Here is a 16,417-nt window from a genome sequence, read left to right on the forward strand (position 1 = left end):
TAAGCCAATAGGTCCTTTAGCCAGTGGCATTAAAATTGATTCTAAAATAGACATTCTTATGGTATAATAAGATTATGAGATTGTCCAACTATAAATGCAATGGATTATAGTCAATTAGTAGATGCCTTTTATTAATTAACCCATTTTCATATGCTAAAATTATAAATTGTTATAGCATTTTATTAATTCTAATTTTTTATTTATATAATTAAAAATAAACAACTATTAAATTTTAAAATAAATATAGAATGATTAAGAATCTTAATAAAATTAAATATCTAAAATTAGGTTTAATATTATTTATTATTTATTAAATTAATAAATAATCAAATTAATTTGATTAACTAATATATATATAAATTTCTGAGACTTAAATTATCTTGACATGTATGCTTAATTTTTGACACATAATATTTAAGTTTATATGTGATTTCATAAAAAAAAATTATTAAATTATTTATTCATAATTAAACACTTATTATAATGCTAAAAACTAGCATAATAATTATATTTTAATATTACATTAACTAATAAATAGTTTTCTAATAAGATAATGATATTAATTCTATCATAAGAATTAGCATTTATTTATTCATAATTTACATCTCTAATTAAGCCATCACTCTAATTCTAAAAACTAGCATATTAATTATATTCTAATATTACATTAACTAATAAATAGTTTTCTAATCAAATAATAATACTAATTCTATCCTAAAAAGTAGCATATTAATTATATTTTAATAATTTATTGACTAATAAATTAGTTTTGTAATTAAATAATTCTTCTAATTCTAAAAGATAACATTCAAATTATATTTTTAATATTATATTTAATAATAAGATAATTTTTTAGTTATATAATAATTTTTAATCTTAAAAAATAGTAATATTAATTAGAGTAATATGTTAATTTATATAATATTAAATTTAATAAATAAATTTTATATTATTCTATTAATACAATTTTAAAATTTTAAAAATTAAAGACATTTAAAAATAGTTAGTTTACTATTATTTTTAAAAAATTTATAAATCAATATTAAATATTAAAAATTTTATTAAATTAAATCCATCAACTTGATTTTATAATTAAAATAATAATAACGCCGTGCAACGTACGAGTAAACAACTAGTATATATTAATTTATGAGATCTAAATTTTTTTAACATATGTGTTCAATTTTTGACACATAGAATTGTTATCTTGACATATATACCTACTTTTGATACATGGGATTCAAGCTCATGTATAATTTTATAATTTTTAATATTAATTTATTGATTAATAAGTTATACTCCTAATTAAACACGCATTCTAATCCTAAAAAATAATATATTAATAATAAATTAGTTTTCTAATTAGATAGTGATTAGTTTTCTAATCAGGACAATAATATTTTAAAATATTATATTCACTAATAAGTTAATTATTAATTATTTTAAAAAATAGTAATATTAATTATTATTGATAATATTAATTTATATAATATTAGAATTAGTAAATAAATATTTTAAAAATAATTTTTATATTATTATACTAATAAATTTTAAAAAAATTAAAAATATTTAAAAATGTTAGTTTATTATTATTTTTTAAAAATATTATAAATTAATATTAAATATTATAATTTTTATTAAATTATATTTATAAATTTAATTTTATAATTAAAATAATAATAACCGCTGTACAATGATTCTTTGTTTATATATGATTTTTAAAATTTTAACATAGCAAAATTTGAATCCATTAACCTTAGATCATGGAGTCTTAACTTTAACCACCCTGAAAATTTTGGCTTGGGTTCAAAGATTCTTTGTTTCTTAATCATTCATTGCGAAAGTATTGCAGATCGTCAGGAGCCATCCGATTCCAGAAAAAGAAAAAGAAAAAAACAAAAAACAAAAAATGCCAAAAATCATGGCAAGAGAAGAAATAAAGGAGAAAAAAAAAAAAAAGATATTAAGAGAAAAAGGGTTAATTAGTTTTTGCATTCCCAGCGAGGTAAAGACGACATAGCAGTAGCAGTAGCAGTAGCAGCAGGGTTATCCACAACCACAAAAAGAAGATGGCTGCATCCCAATTCGGTACTTGTCTATTTGATAACACCAAAAGCCACGAATCAGAGCTTCAAGACTTTAATGCTGGCCATAGACCACAAGAAAATCGCAAACATAATACGTACATAACTTTTCCTTCCCCGGACAAGAACGATATACTTTTGTCCCTTAGCAACCACCAGGCCCATTCCTGTCCTTATTTCACTATCTTCTCATTGTGCAGCCATCAGAAACACGACAAGGTTTTACTTGTTAACAAATTGGTGATCAAAAGCTACAGATAGGAGTCTATGACTATGAATACAATCACCATTCACAACACAAATATCATAAGAAGACGCACAAACATCTTAAAGAGGACTTCCAGTTCGTTGGAGGAATTTATTGTGTTTTTCTTTTGGAGGATGCCCGAATATATTAAGAGGACTAGAAAAAGAAGATCTATTTTGGGATGCATTTCTTTGACATTGTTTTTGTCAACTTGTTTAATCACATAACTACACTTCGTACTAACATTAAAATGTACAACTCTAAACTACTTGATAAGCACAGAAGGACCTGACTCATGAATCTTTGTCAATGGATGTGCTGAACGACCCTATGCGCAAGAACACACTCACAAAAGAAACCCTACCTATGAATTATGATCATCACTGTATTCAGAATCAGAACCGCTATCAAAATTTATATTTTCTGCACTATACTCCAAAGTCTGATCACCTGCTTTTAGAAAAAGTTTCAAGTCATCCAAAATGTAGGGTTCCACCAGTTTCCAAAACCATACAGAATCATTTCCCAGAAAGCCTATCCAGAAAACTCTTCCTTTTCTTTTCACCTTGCAGTTGAGAGATTTTGATTTCAATGTTTTGAAAACCTTTTCTACACCCTCCCTACTTCCTTTCAGCTTCAACAAAATATCCCCTGAAGAGGTTCTGTGGCCTGCATACATGTACCAGAAGGCAAGAACTTGTGGCGACAACCACCGATGAATTAGCTTTGGTATCATGGGCTGACCTTTTGGCCAAAACTGCTCGGCATAGAAACTAAAATAAGAGTGCGAGATGGTAGAAAATCTGTAAGAAGCACCATCGCTGCCATCACTAAGCTTACAGGAAGGATGTAACCACTCATGGTACTTGTCATATAGATGTCTCCTCAAAATGGCATGCGTGCTAGAATTTTCATTGAACTCAAACCGAATCATGTGTTTCTTCCTATTGTCATCTGATTCAACTCGCAAACTACCTAACAGCAATCCCACTAAAATTTCTCTTTGATCTTTGCTTAGCTTGAGGCTTAGAGGCTTCTTAACCACTTTCCTGCTCAAACTCAGCACATAATCAAGTTTTTCCATTAGTGAGGGTTCGATATCATATTTCTTCTGGCACATCAGATCATATATCTTCTCTGCCTTCACATAGTCTCCAGAAGAGAGGTATCCTCTTAGAATGGTATTGCATGATCTTATGTTGACACCAACCGCTTCATTACTACACATATTGTTGAAGGCCTCTTCTGCCTTGTCAAGATTACCAACTTTGACTAAAGAATCCAAGTATACATTATAAATATTCCGGTTTGGTCGACAGTTCTCCAGGCATGCAAAGAAGGTGGACTCCAATTTTTCATGTAAATTTAAATTAAGGTACATATTCATTAGATCGGTAAAAGATGGCATGAGGGGCTTCAGACCACTCTTAATGAATTCCTGCATTAGTGATTCTGCCAATTCCACTTCTTGAGCTTGACTTACCACCTCTATGATTTTATGATATGCTGCAATGCTAGAGGAACCCAAAAGTTCCTGCATTTCCCTGAATGTCTCCAAAGATTTCATATGCTCTCCAAGCTTTGCAAAGACTTCCATTCTATAGACAAAAGCTTGTGTGGGGAGACCACCATCAACTTGGAGGAGTTTGAGCCACGTTCTTTCTGCTTCCTCCACATCACCCTCCTTCGAACAAGCTCTCATAATGGACAAAAGAATTTCCCTGCCTTCCATTATTCCTGCTTGCTTCATCTCTTCCCTTATTGATGCAATCCTTACTTTATCAATGTTGTCCTGATAGCTGTGTAGCCAAATTAGTCCCCCATAAATGTCGTTCTGTATCTCAAGTCCAGATGTCACCAAATTATGATAAATAAATTCAGCTTGCTTAAGATAATGTTTTGCAAATCCTCCTGGTTTGCTCACAAGGGCTCTAAAGAGAGAATTGTGCAAACTCAGCCGTGGCTGGTAACCTCCTAACTGAATCATACGATTGTATATGGTACATGCTTCCTCCAGGCAACCTTGAACTGGCGCGCTAAGATATGCAATGATCAAAATGTGAAAAGTGGACTCGCTAGGCACACGTCCCTGATTAATGATATCATCAAAAATCTCCCTACACTTAGCAAACTTCCGCTCCTTCCCCATGTAGTCTGCTAGCTTTGTAGCCAACCCAAAATCAAATCGATACCAGTGTTGCTGCATCATCCATTTATATACCTGCGAACAACCAAAAGAAAGATGAATGAAAAAATCTGCTTTATTTTGTTCAATCTATTTGCTGATACTCTAGCCATAAAAATTGCATTTCATAACCAAAAAAAAACAAATATATACATTTTGGCTTCAAATTACCGTAAAGTTGCATGAACTTTGAAATTAAACAAAATCCTGAATCTCAATTTCCAAAAGGCAACTCAAAAGTCATAGATTCAACTTACTCGTACTGTTTGAAAAGTCTAAAAATGCAAGAAGCCTACTCAACTGAATTCCATTTAGTTAGTTCTCATGCTCGGAAATGTTAGTCACAAGAAATTAATTCTTTCAGCCTGAAAAAAGAAAAGGCATTTTGAAAATATTAAACTATGTCATAAATGACATGTTTTTCAAGAATTTGATTCCAATAATTCAAACCATCATTTTCCCAACAAATACTCAATTTATTAACTACCCATTCAAAACAGCTCATAAAAATGTAAATAAGAAAAATTAACAAAAACAAACACAATCAGATTTAATAGTACTATAAACCATCTAAAACCAAAGTATTCATTTAGATAAAAGTAAGAGAAGTACCCTAAACCCAGCCTCATTTTCGCGAATGCGCATGCAATGAACAGCAATATAAGTAGCATCTTCTTGTCTCATCCACTTCTTCTGGGCATTAAGTATTTTCACCAAAGTCCCGGCTTTATGCGCCGGCAACTGTTTACACAACCAAGCCAATCTCGCTCGCCTCCATTGCTCCGGCAATTCTTGCAACTCCTTCACTTCCAACGCCGGCGTATCCAAGTGCTTTAAATCAACACCCGCCCCGGAATCACCATCGAACTTAAAGATTTCGTGTTCATTATCATTGTAGCTAGAAATATCCCATTTCTCTTCATTTTTTGAAGGAGATAGTGACTCGCATGCCAACTGTTCGGCAGAAGTATTGAAAGAGCTTAGAGTACAAAATGAGGAAGTTTTTTTATGTTTATTCGGAGAAATGTGTAGAGTGCGAAGAAACGGGCGGTGTTGGTAGCAGTGATGATGGCGAGAGAGGGAGAGAGTGAGAGAACGGAGGAGAGAAATAGACGAGAAAGACAAGAGGGAAGTGCGCATAGGGGGAGTGAGGGTTGTCTTGTTAGAGTTAAAGTTAGGGGTAGGGTTTAGGAAGGGTTTATTGTGGAGAACGGTGAGTGTTGAAGGGAAGTGCTGTTGGGCTCTGCCAGTGCCAAGGAGCATGGCTATTGGGTTTAATTATCACCGGCGAGGATAGGGGAATTGATTTTGGGGGTTTAGAAATGTACACTTGGTGGGGCGAGGTTTGCCCGAACCCGTAATTGAATCGATTTTCATGTTGACATTTTGTCCTCTACCCTTTTAGTTATTTTCCCTTTTTCCTTCAATTGTTATAACATGGACTCCGGTCCAGGATTCTATATGGACCGGAGTCCATAAACATATGTAGGGATGAATTTTTTCAAAACGCAATGTCGGCTATTTAAAATTAAAAGTAAATAAATTAAAATTTTATAGTTTTAGTCAAGAAAAATAATCACATCTCACGTGTTTAAGAAAATATTACCTTCTTTATTTATTTTTTTAAAATTGTATCGTTTTCATTTATTTTTAAATTATAATAAAATAAATTTATAAAAGTTATATATTGAATAAATTTTAATATATTTTGTAAAAACTAGTCATTTATTTACATGTTATATGACTGCTATAATTATTTTACTGTCGCTATTTTAAAGATTTTAGTTTTGACATATGTATTTATTTTTGACACATGAGATTTTTATTTTTTAAAATTTTAATAATGAATTTAAAATTAATATATAATTTTAAAAATAATATTTTGAATATATAGTTTTATATATTTATAAAGACTTCTCGTTTACCTTCTATTGTGCGACCATTGTAATTATTTTGATTATAAATAATAATATAAATTAAATTTTTATATATAATTAAATAGATCTTTTAATATTTTATAATTAATTAAAATATTTAAAATAATAATAAATTAAATATTTTTGACATATTTATTAGTTATTTTATATTTTAAAATTTTATTAATACAAAACTATAAAATTTATAAAAAGAATTAATAGAAAAACTATAAATTCATACATAAACTTGAATTTTACATGTCAATAATAAGTACACGTATCAAAATTAAAAATAATGTGTTATAATATAGCAATATATGTCAAACAAATTTTATTAGACTAGATACATATTAATATTTTTTTTTTTCATTTACATGTACTAAAATATTCATTTTCTATATGTATAATATCTATTATATGCAATATTCTATAATAATTAATTTTTTATCATATCCACGGAGATACCTTACTTGGTTCAAAACTCCATACCAATGGACACAGGAGCTCCTTAAGCTTATTCATGACAACAGATTATTCACAGATAATAATCCTAGAGCTTCTGAGTACCATGCCATTTTCATCTTGCACAGGCCTTATCTCCAATTCTCGGAAAACACTTATGCAACTCAAAATATCTGCCATTATTGGAGAACACTTGATAGTCCTCTGCATCTAGCTCCTCCAACGATCAAAGAAAATCTAAAGCGGGCCCTGCAACTTAGAAATGAATTAAGGACGACTGATGTCTCTGCACCATTAGTCTGCACCTTCAATGGACATCTATGGACTGGACAACTCAATGAACATTTCACCTTTCCTATACTTCCGACCCCACTGGATGATCCAAGCCTGACCAATGAACAGAAAGAGGCCATCATGCAAGACTCTCAGCCTATGGATGATGATGATAGTATTTTCTAACTACTGATGGACGTATCCTCCTCAATAATCCAAAAGATAGTGGTTGTGTATGATAGACATCAAGACAAAGGAAGATGAGATGTCAATTCCATCTTTCGGTGCATTATTCTCACATGGGTATAGTAGCAGCATTATTGGGTCTTTTGTCTTAAGAAGCATATGAAGCTGTCGGCCATTATTGGAGAACTGTTGGCCATTATTGTTCTTTACTTTTACTTTTATAAGTGGAGCATTATTAAGACTTTGTCTTAATATGCATGTGAAACTGTCGGTTCATGTATTATTAGCTATCAGTTAGTATTATGGGTCTTACTTTTGTAAATGGGAAATCGAGATAAGATTCCCACGGTCTCTCTTTGTCATTTTGCATGAACACTTCTCCCTATATAAGGAGAAGTCTATTGAATAAAAGACCAAGCAAGTTTTTCTTTCATCTATGTCTATCATACTCTCTCTTATGGCTTTCTAAACCTCTTCTTTCTCTTCTTCTCGATCCATTGGCAATGAATTAATTGTTGCTACGATCTGTTTCTTCTATGATCCAAAAGAGCTAACTCGGTTATCGAGGTCCAAAAGAGCAGAAAGACCCCCATGGCGAGGTGCCTCTTTGTGGTCTTAGCTTGAGGATACTCTCTACCTTGAGTTTACAGCATGAGGATTATAGAATGAACAGCTTTCGGCTCCTAATTGGTATCAGAGCCATTGGTGACAGAGAAGAGAAATCCAACCATAATGATTTCAGAAATCACTACCTACACTTCAACCCTGCAACTCTCTCCTTCACGTAAGAAAACCATATCCAACAAGATAGACCATCTTGTAGAAATTTCTCATATACCTGAGAATGTTCAAATAGAAAACACCCTTGTACTCTCTCCTAATTGGTATCAAAGCCATTGGTGACAGAGAAGAGAAACCCAACCACAATGACTTCAGAAATTACTACCCACACTTCAACTCTGCAACTCTCTCCTTCATGTAAGAAAACCATATCCAACAAGATAGACCATCTTGTAGAAATTTCTCATATACTTGAGAATGTTCAAATAGAAAACACCCTTGTACCTATTATGAACCCATACAATATCTTTAAAAAATAAAACTTTGTCAAAAAAACCTTTAACCAGATTATCCATAAACAACCTCTTTCTGTAAAAGAATATGTCCAATCTTCTTCCCTTTCTCAATGTTCTCTCACTGCTACCACATAGGAGCAGTATGTTACTCTTGAGATCCCAACATCCTTCATAGAACAGTGGAGGAAACAGGGCTATACGCATCTCCATCTTGGAGCAGTTATACTAGTCCTATCCTATCATAGAAGGATGGGTCTACCAGTTACAGCCCGTATGTCGCTACTGGACACCAGATACCTCAAGTACGAACATGCAGTAATTAGCACGATCGTCACAACACTCAACACAGGAAGTGTTGTTTTGACCTTCTTCCCCAATTTCAATCTATCCCTTAACGATCCCTATCTATCCACTGCACTTAAAGTACAAGTCCAGATAAAAGGAGCAAATCAAGTAGATAACGCTCTCTCTGCGACTCTACATCATCAGATAGTCTACAGATTACAGGATCATGCCTTTAATCTACAGATCCCAGGCTTTCAAGCCTCTTCTGATGCTCTGTTCATTATGGCTGACTCTGGCCAGATTCCTACAATTGTCCAGGCCCCCAGGCAACTGGAAAAGGAAGATCTTCAAAAGTTGATCCCAACTGAATGGGTAACCAACTACGAAAAGCTTCAGGCATCCCAAGCTAAGCCTGTTCAAGCTACTGACCCTCTTTTTGTCAATCAAAAGGACGGGACTGTCAAGACGATCTTCACAAAGACAGGAGAATCTTCTTCTACACCAACTATCTTCCAAGCATCAATGATTCAGCCTGTATCTAGACCCAGAGAAAAGATCCCTATCCACTCATTCCAGCCTTCTGGGCACCAAATCTATGCTGCCAGAGTAAAAGGACACTTCATCTGGGATGTTGACCCAGGAATGTGCCGATCAGGATGCACTTGTGGAGATGATCTAGATTTTGCTGAACCATGTTTTCAGCATTCTAAGAAAGATCCAAGAAATATGACTCCAGAGACTCCATGTTCAATCATGGAACCAAGGCCGGATGACCAGGATCCAGACGGCACTTGGATTGGCATCCACAAAAGACAAAAAGAAAACCAAAACAAAGCTCTTCTCTCAATTTTTAAGGAAGCCTTAGATCTTCTTGCAAAAGAAGGAAAGACTGTCATTGACATCACTTTTGATGAAATGAAGACACTTTTGGCCCAACTGGGAGTTGAATTTGGGAAAAGTCCTTTTGCAACCTATAGAAAGGAAATCCAGGCTGATCTACCAGTAGTACAACCACCAATCCAAGGTTGTTACATGTTCCAACCGGAAGACTTCCCTCCTCTGGAGAAAACGGAGAATAAGAGATCTGAAATCCTTCCTTCAAGGATTACTCCTTCCGGATCTATAGAGCCCCTCACACCACCAAAAGAGGTTCTGAACTGGCAGACCTCCAACTCTATTGTCCAGAATTCCTATTTAAAGAAAATAGATGGAAAACTGGATCAGGCTTTACACCTGGCTCATAAACTGGATCATAAGATGGATACATTCTCTCAAGAAGTACTCCAGCTCTATTCATCGCTCACTGCCAAATATCAAGCTCTGGATAAAGAGCTTCGAGTTCCTCAGCCGATCACTCCAGCCTTCATGCAGAAGGAAAAGGAGATAACAAGGCTAAAAAGGTAAATAGACCAGATTGAGCATGATCTTCGAAAAAATCAGTCTACCGTAATCCCATCTTTTACATCAGCAGCTTCTACATCTTCTGCTATTTCTCCCTCATATTATTCTTCATTTCCCTTCCTCCCACAGCCAGAACAACAACAAGAAACTCTTTATCAGCCCTTTGGCACTTTTTCTCATCTTTACCCAAAAGACTCAGAAATCCAGCAAAAGAAAACTTCTCTTTCTCCAGCCTCTAAAGAAAAACTACCAGAACAATCTCTCATCAGCCCCTATGATTCTGATTCCTCCTCAAACACCTCAGAAATGGCGGATATTACTGAGATCCTGATGAATACTTCTACTACTGATCCCAGACCAGAAGTAGTGGAACCTGAGGATGAGGATGCACAATCATTCTTTACTCCTATTGGAGCTCCTTATCCAAGGTCAAAACCAATAGGACCTTGGTTCTCTTTTGATGACTTGCCTCCATCAAAATGGAAAGACAAGCTTTCTGAATTTCTGGCATGGATCAATCTCCAAATGACCCTTGAAGGGGCCACACTCAAAAAAGTTCTTGCCAAATTCGTCACAAGGTTCACAGGAAGTTTAAGAGATTGGTTTCAGTCACAACCTGAGTATACCAGGCTTCAATTTGTGGCACTGCCAACTCCTTCAGCAGTGGTTACAATCTTCCATAATCAGTTTCTTGGAAGTTATAATCTTGTCATACAACAGCAAAAATAAGAGTTCTTTGATCGAAAATGTTATTCATTAAAGATGAAAGATCTGGAAAGACATTATTCTACTATGTCTAAACTCTATTATGTCATTGGAGGACATGACGGTGATGATACACTGAAGTATACTTTTATCACCTCTTTACCGGATGAAATACAACTAGAGGTCAACAACATGATTGCTGCAACAAAGAAACCAGTCACCTCTATCACACTTGCAGAGATTTGGCAATTCACTCTCTCTTCCATCAAGAGACTTTATGACCAACAGGAATTATTTAGACGGTTATCTCAAAGGGATTTGATAGTCCAGAAGGCTTGTAATAAAAATCATCTCAAGATCAAGTGCAAGGCCTCAAACTGCGTCTGTTCTAATAATAATAAGAAGACTGGGTATCATTTCCAAAAATACCCGCGCAGAAATAAGGAGTTCAGAGAAAGAAAGAAACGCTAAAAAAGATTCAGATATTTCCGGAAGAAACGAAATCAAAGTCACAAATCTAACAGATGCTACATCTGCAAAAGAAAGGGACACTATGCAAAAACTTGTCCCCAGAATCCGGAAAAATCAGCAAGAATGATTCAACAAGTCAGCATGTCTATGTCCCTTCCAGACTCATTTAAAGAGGATATAGAATATCTCCTCTCAGAGCAAGATGATCTTACTCCAGAAAGTCTTTTTGGAATTGAGACAGAATTTTCAGATTCCACAGAATCCTCACAAGAGTCCTCTTCAGACTCGGATGAAAGTGAGATCCCAATTTTGATGATCAGTCTCTCTCTGAGACAAGAAACTGAAGAAGATATTCTGAGAAATGTGATGCAGTATCCTTTCTCTTCATATCCACTCCCTCAGTTATCTCAGTTTTCTACTCCACTCCCATCTCCAGAGTCATCTCAGCTTGCAACCAAAATACCTCCAGTTCCTTATGTTCCCATACAATATCTGCCCTCAAAATATGCAAAATCTGTCCCAGTTATAGCTTTCTTTGACACTGGAGCTCAAAGAAGCATGATGAATCCAGAGGTCCTTCCATCCAACACCGGAAGCCCATAATCGTTTTCGAGGCGTGTGGTCGACCTTCAAAACTACTCGATCACAAAGACAGGGTAAGATCTAATACGCTTTTTCCCCGATTGCATAGTATGGACGCATATCATCGGTTCGGATCTTCCAAGCAAAGATATTCTGATGGGGTTTGATGTTTACCATCAAGCTCAGAAGCTCCAGATTCTGCCAACTGGCATAAAATTCAAAAGACAATTTCGGCCATACGGGAAACCTCAAATCATTTCGCTATAACAGTCCACGAGTCCATCATTCCTACAATACACGGGAAAAATTCCTTCGATTCATCCGAATCTCATTCACACTTCCAACACCTTCTTCCTCTATGGAAAAATCCTCAGTTCTATATCAGCCTCCCTTTCAAGCTCAATGAAGACATCAACCCAACAAAGGCCACACATATGGGAATTTCTCCTACAGATCTGGCCCTTGCCAGATCGGAATGCTTAACCCTGCTACAGCAAGGCCTCATTGAGCCCACAACCTCACAATGGGCTTGTCAAGCCTTTTATGTGGAGAAACGGTCTGAAAAAATACGAGGAAAAAAGAGACTTGTCATATACTACAAGCCCTTAAACCATTTCTTACAAGACAACAAATTTCCTCTCCCTCGAATCTCAAACCTTAAGGTCCATATCCAAAAGGCCCAATTCTATTCCAAATTTGACCTAAAAGTGGGTTTTTGGCAATTGGGTATCGAGCCCTCAGAGAGATACAAAACAGCTTTTTGTATCCCTAATGCCCAGTATCAATGGACAGTCATGCCTTTTGGGCTAAAAACGACTCCATCACATTTTCAAAAGACCATGATTGAAATCTTTGGGCCTATCCTTTATTCCTCTTTGATCTACATAGATGACATTCTTCTATTCTCAGAAACAGCTGAGGAACACCATCAACTCCTACAACAGTTCCTCGCCATCATTCAAAAATATGGCATCATGCTGTCAGAAAAAAAGAGTCTTATCGGCCAACAGAAGATAGAATTTCTTGGCATGCATTTCACGAACGACCAATACACATATGGTTCCCATCTGACGAAGGAACTTGATCACTTTCCAGAAGAGAACCTTTCAGTAAAATAAATTCAACAGTTCCTTGGGATTTTGAATTATGTCAGGGAAGCCATACCACACCTGTCCAGTTACACATGTCATCTCTCAAAAATGCTAAAAAAGGACCCTCCTCCTTGGGGAATAGAGCAAACTATAGCTGTCAAAAAACTAAAAGAGTTGGCCCACAATCCTCCACCTCTCACAATCCCGTCCACGGGAGAACTCATTCTTCAGACAGATGCGTCTGATTATGCATGGGGGGCTATCCTTCTAGAGAAGCTCCATGACAAAGAACAATTATGTGGTTATGCATCTGGACAGTTTTTTTCATTGGAAAAACATTACCACACGACCTATAAAGAAATTTTGGCAGTCAAGTACGGAATAAAGAAGTTCGAATTCTTCTTGATTGGACAAAACTTCCTAGTTCTGATGGATAACTCCTCCTTCCCGAAAATCCTTGAATCCAACCAGAAGGTCTTACCTGAGCCTCAATTATTGCGGCTAAAATCATGGTTCAGTAGGTATGATTTTGAAGTTCAGCATATAAAAGGGACAAGAAATCTAATTCCCGATTTCTTATCCAGACTTTCAAAACCACAAAATCAACCTATAGTTCTTCTCACCTCGACAGTAAATCTTCCCATAATATTTATGGCTTCTTTATCTTCAAGAATCATGCTACAACCTCCCTCACCACCAGATCTTCCCACCAACCTCACAACCAAACAAGTCACTAGTTTTGCCCGAAACATGATGTTCCACTATCTGGCAGCTTTTCAACAAACCTTCTCACTACCAATGCAACCCAACTTCTTCTTCCCAGACTACCCTTGGTGTCTGATTTATCACCTATCTCCTACTCATCCGTAGATTGAAAGTGAGTTATGGTTCCTATGGTGTCTTTCTACCATTTGTCATCATGCTATTGAAGTCCCCATCATGAATCTCTTATATTTTTTCAATAATGAGACAAACTCGGGATCATATCCATGGAGATACCTTACTTGGTTCAAAACTCCATACCAATGGACACAAGAGCTCCTTAAGCTTATTCATGACAACAGATTATTCACAGATAATAATCCTAGAGCTTCTGAGTACCATGCCATTTTCATCTTGCACAGGCCTTATCTCCAATTCTCAGAAAACACTTATGCAACTCAAAATATCTGCCATTATTGGAGAACACTTGATAGTCCTCTGCATCTGGCTCCTCCAACCAAGCGAATTTGAGAAAATATCTAGAAAATGGCATCATCGCCAAGAGGTAGAGTCCCTAGTAGCTAAGGGATGAACGAGGAGTAATTTGTCAGCCGCGATCAGATGGTGAAGTCTTTGAGCTCGTCATACTTATTCAGGCACTCCACTAGCTTCAATGGACATCTATGGACTGGACAACTCAATGAACATTTCACCTTTCCTATACTTCCGACCCCACTGGATGATCCAAGCCTGACCAATGAACAGAAAGAGGCCATCATGCAAGACTCTCAGCCTATGGATGATGATGACAGTATTTTCTAACTACTGATGGACGTATCCTCCTCAATAATCTAAAAGATAGTGGTTGTGTATGATAGACATCAAGACAAAGGAAGATGAGATGTCAATTCCATCTTTCGGTGCATTATTCTCACATGGGTATAGTAGCAGCATTATTGGGTCTTTTGTCTTAAGAAGCATATGAAGCTGTCGGCCATTATTGGAGAACTGTTGGCCATTATTGTTCTTTACTTTTACTTTTATAAGTGGAGCATTATTAAGACTTTGTCTTAATATGCATGTGAAACTGTCGGTTCATGTATTATTAGCTATCAGTTAGTATTATGGGTCTTACTTTTGTAAATGGGAAATCGAGATAAGATTCCCACGGTCTCTCTTTGTCATTTTGCATGAACACTTCTCCCTATATAAGGAGAAGTCTATTGAATAAAAGACCAAGCAAGTTTTCCTTTCATCTATGTCTATCATACTCTCTCTTATGGCTTTCTAAACCTCTTCTTTCTCTTCTTCTCGATCCATTGGCAATGAATTAATTGTTACTACGATCTGTTTCTTCTATGATCCAAAAGGGCTAACTCGGTTATCGAGGTCCAAAAAAGCAGAAAGACCCCCATGGCGAGGTGCCTCTTTGTGGTCTTAGCTTGAGGATACTCTCTACCTTGAGTTTACAGCATGAGGATTATAGAATGAACAGCTCTCGGCTCCTAATCGGTTAATATACTTGTTTATTTCGTTTAATGTATTATTCATTAGTGTTAAGATTAATGTTATTTATCTAGTACTACAATGTTCATTATTTGTATATATAACGTTCATTAATATTCTCAAATAAAAATATTGATTATTGATGAAAGCTTTTATTATTTATATGATGCATATTGAAAAAAATTTATGATTGATATAAACATTCATCATTTATAGGTATAATATTTATTAGTTTGTCAATGGATATTCGTCATTGACGAAAATTATATCCATTAATTCATTTAAATGAACATATGTAATATAAATATAACATAACCTTCAATTCTATGTGTCAATAATAAATACATGTTTTCAAAATTAAAATCATATGTTCTAGAATATAGTAACACATATCAAAAAGTTTTTATTAGACCATATATATATTAATATGTTTTGTGCATTTATATGTATTAAAATGTTCATTTTCTTGATATATAATGTCAATTATATGTAATATTCTATAATAATTAATTTTCTTTATATTGAAATATCCATTATCTGTGAACTTAATATCCATTATGGTTAATATTTATGTTCATTTTGTTTGATGTGTTATTCATCAATGTTAATATTAATGTTTATTATTTGGTACTGCAATATTCATCATCTGTATATATAACATTCATTAATATTCTCAAATAAAAATACGATTATTTATGAAATATTTTATTATTTTTATGATACATCTTGAAATTTTATTAAGATTGACATAAATATTCATTATTTATAGGCAAAATATTCATTAGTTTGTCAATAAATATTTATGATTAATAAAAATCGCACCACTTACTCATTCAAATAAATATATATAATATAAATATAACATAAATCATTCTTATATAATTGGTAAATAAAAAAAACAAACTAGAGTTATACTATAAATATTTATATTGTAGTATACATATGTTTTCAATAAAATTAAATTAACAAACAATAAACCTTTTTACGTTTAAACAATAAAAATAAGTTAATGAATATTTAATATAAAATCAATAAACATAAATACTTTTTTAAAAAAGAATTATATTAGCGTCTGTGTCAGCCACTGACATTAAATTTTTATAAATACAACGATATTAGATGGACCACAGTCCATCTTACAATTTGCATTTTTTGTTTATCAATTCTTGAATTGTAATGGACCCGTGTCCATTATGAATAAACGCGTAATTCAAGTATGGCTTCTTTTTTTTTTTTTCTTTAGAT

The 16,417-nt window shown here is 34.3% G+C and overlaps 1 protein-coding gene across 1 annotated transcript; it reads right to left on the reverse strand.

The window, feature by feature from the left end:
- Positions 1 to 2,409: 2,409 nt before the first annotated feature.
- LOC8283266 (pentatricopeptide repeat-containing protein At2g15820, chloroplastic) lies at positions 2,410 to 5,918 on the reverse strand. Its single transcript, XM_002521792.4, has 2 exons — positions 5,129 to 5,918; positions 2,410 to 4,552 (listed from the first exon to the last, which is right to left on the reverse strand). Exons 1-2 carry the CDS (start codon positions 5,777 to 5,779, stop codon positions 2,696 to 2,698), a joined length of 2,508 nt encoding a protein of 835 aa, XP_002521838.2. The 5' UTR covers positions 5,780 to 5,918; the 3' UTR covers positions 2,410 to 2,695.
- Between the last annotated feature and the right edge of the window lie 10,499 nt (positions 5,919 to 16,417).

This window comes from Ricinus communis, chromosome 5 (genome assembly GCF_019578655.1).
Source record: "Ricinus communis isolate WT05 ecotype wild-type chromosome 5, ASM1957865v1, whole genome shotgun sequence".
Classification (NCBI taxonomy): domain Eukaryota; kingdom Viridiplantae; phylum Streptophyta; class Magnoliopsida; order Malpighiales; family Euphorbiaceae; genus Ricinus; species Ricinus communis.